This window comes from Populus nigra, chromosome 4, assembly GCF_951802175.1.
Source record: "Populus nigra chromosome 4, ddPopNigr1.1, whole genome shotgun sequence".
In the NCBI taxonomy this organism is placed as follows: domain Eukaryota; kingdom Viridiplantae; phylum Streptophyta; class Magnoliopsida; order Malpighiales; family Salicaceae; genus Populus; species Populus nigra.
The window spans coordinates 1716800-1719054 of NC_084855.1; the positions used below are offsets into that span (position 1 = coordinate 1716800).

Sequence of the window (2255 nt, forward strand, 5' to 3'; positions counted from 1 at the left end):
TGAATAAAGAGACTTGCTCCTTTTATTGACTTTCGAAGCTCAGATATTAGGGCCAGTATTGAAAAGAATTTGATAGAGGTCTTAAAATTCAGACCATCAACTTTTCAAATTGCATAAAAATAAGAATAATTCAAGCCATAATGAACTCTAATGTAAAAACAAAAGGGTACAAAGAACCTTAAAAATTCAACGGAGCATGCGTGAAAATTATTCGAGGTCAATCTTCATATTAAGCTCCGTCGTTTATTCTTATTATTACACACAGCATGCAAACCTTGAAAAACAAAAAAAAACTACTGATTATGGGCTGATTCGTGTTTTATTCATAGAGTCACGATTTCATGATGATGTTCACAATTCCTTTACGCATCATTGCCCATCACAGCATAGGCCTTAGGCACGAGGCAGAGGGCGTCCCTCGTACGCATAGCAAGACCGGGTTGCGTATGAACGACGTCTATGTCTTCCCTCTTCATCCCACCAGGCATTTCCCAGTCGAATTTGTAGAGAAGATTAGAAAGTGAAAGCTCCACGGTGGCAATTCCCATATATATACCAGGACAAATTCTTCGACCCGCACCAAATGGTATCAGCTCAAAATCTTGTCCTTTCAAATCAATAGAACTGCCCAAGAACCTATCAGGAATGAACACATACGGGTTCTCCCAAACTTCTGTGTCCCTTCCAATAGCCCACGCATTGACGTAAACTAAGGTCTTGGCTGGTATTTCGTACCCACCTACGGTACACTCCGTAGTTGTTTCTCTTGGGATTAGTAGTGGTGCTGTTGGTTGCCATCTCATGGTCTCTTTAACCACAGCTTTAAGGTAAGGCAATTGTTGAACATCATCTTCGTACACAAAACCTTTATCTCCAATCACCTTTCGAACTTCTTCTTGAGCTTTTCTCATTGCTTCAGGGTTTTTCATTAGAAGGCTCATGGCCCAGATCACAGTAGCAGCAGCTGTATCAGTCCCACCAACAAATATGTTCTGCAAGGATCAGGAAAATAAAATAAAATGTAAGGATGATATTTGAAACCATTTACAATATTCAAATCCAAATCATTTTGCTTGGGAAATGAAAATTAAAAGGCCGAATTTGAGTCGAACTTAGATTACCATTAGAATTGCTTTGATGTGATCAAGCGTTAGTTGAACTTTAAAAGTGCGATCCTTGTATATTTGAAGCAAAACGTCAAGTATGTCCTCATGGTCTGGCTTCGGTCGCTCTGGATCAAGATGTTCATCAATAATTTGTTGGTAGAAAACATCAAACTCTCTGAAATTTTTTTCAAGACGATGGGCGCGTCCCGTGAGTCTATCAACCCATCCCATGTATGGAAAATAATCAGAAAGATAAAACATCGCAGCAAGGGCTTCGGTTTCATTAAGCAACGCAAGGAACCTACTTCCTTCAATTCCTCCATTCTCGTATCTTTTTCCGAAGGCAGTTCTGCATATGGCTGTGCTTGTAAGAGACAGCATTGCTTCAGTCAAGTTGAAGGGTTTAGAAGCAAGAGCTGCTTTGGAAATTTTTTCATTCATATGCGATACCTCATCTTCTCTGTTGGTACGAAAACTTTGCACTCGTGTCGAGTTGAGTAGATGAACGACACATATTTTTTTCATCTCCCTCCAATAAGCACCATATGGTGAAAAGGCCAAGTCTAAACCATTGTAGGAAATTTTTTGCAGGCCAGTCAAGAGCGGCCTGCTACAAAATTCAAGATCATGGGTTTTCAGTACCTCTTCAGCCATTTTGGCTGAAGAGACCACGAGGGTTCGCTTGAAACCTAGCTTTAAGGACATGAGGGGGCCATATTTTTGAGATAGTTTCCATAAATGCGTTTGAAGGTTTGAGCTATCAAGCTGGTGCAAGTTACCTATCAAGGGAAGACCGTTGGGGCCAGGAGGGAAACGAGCTCTTTTAGAGATTTTGTTTTTCTTGAGAAGAAACAAGAAAATGATGGAGAGGAAGAGAATTACGAATATGAGTAATGCCATTATGATCTGAGTATTTTTGAGCCGTGAATTCTGCGATACAAGCTTCAATTATATAGAGAGTGTTTGCGGGTAAGTGTATTTTTTATTTAAAAATATATTAAAAAAAATATTTACGTAAATACATTTCTATCATGTTAACTTTCATTTCGAGCATTTTATTTGTGTATATGCACCAACTTAATTGAAAATATTTACTTCATGTTTTGACTTGAAATTTTTCCTCAGCAATTATAATAACAATAGCCAGTG

The 2255-nt window shown here is 38.8% G+C and overlaps 1 protein-coding gene across 1 annotated transcript; it reads right to left on the reverse strand.

The window, feature by feature from the left end:
• On the reverse strand, positions 1 to 2035 carry LOC133691867 (cytochrome P450 83B1-like). Its single transcript, XM_062112483.1, has 2 exons — positions 1122 to 2035; positions 1 to 992 (listed from the first exon to the last, which is right to left on the reverse strand). Exons 1-2 carry the CDS (start codon positions 2004 to 2006, stop codon positions 363 to 365), a joined length of 1515 nt encoding a protein of 504 aa, XP_061968467.1. The 5' UTR covers positions 2007 to 2035; the 3' UTR covers positions 1 to 362.
• Positions 2036 to 2255: the final 220 nt, after the last annotated feature.

Excerpts from the sequence above, each read along its gene's own strand:
- LOC133691867 (XM_062112483.1), bottom strand. The coding sequence starts at position 2,006 with ATGGCATTACTCATATTCGTAATTCTCTTCCTCTCCATCATTTTCTTG. Across the intron at positions 993-1,121 it reads ACATCAAAGCAATTCTAATG|AACATATTTGTTGGTGGGAC; the intron begins GTAATCTAAGTT and ends TGATCCTTGCAG.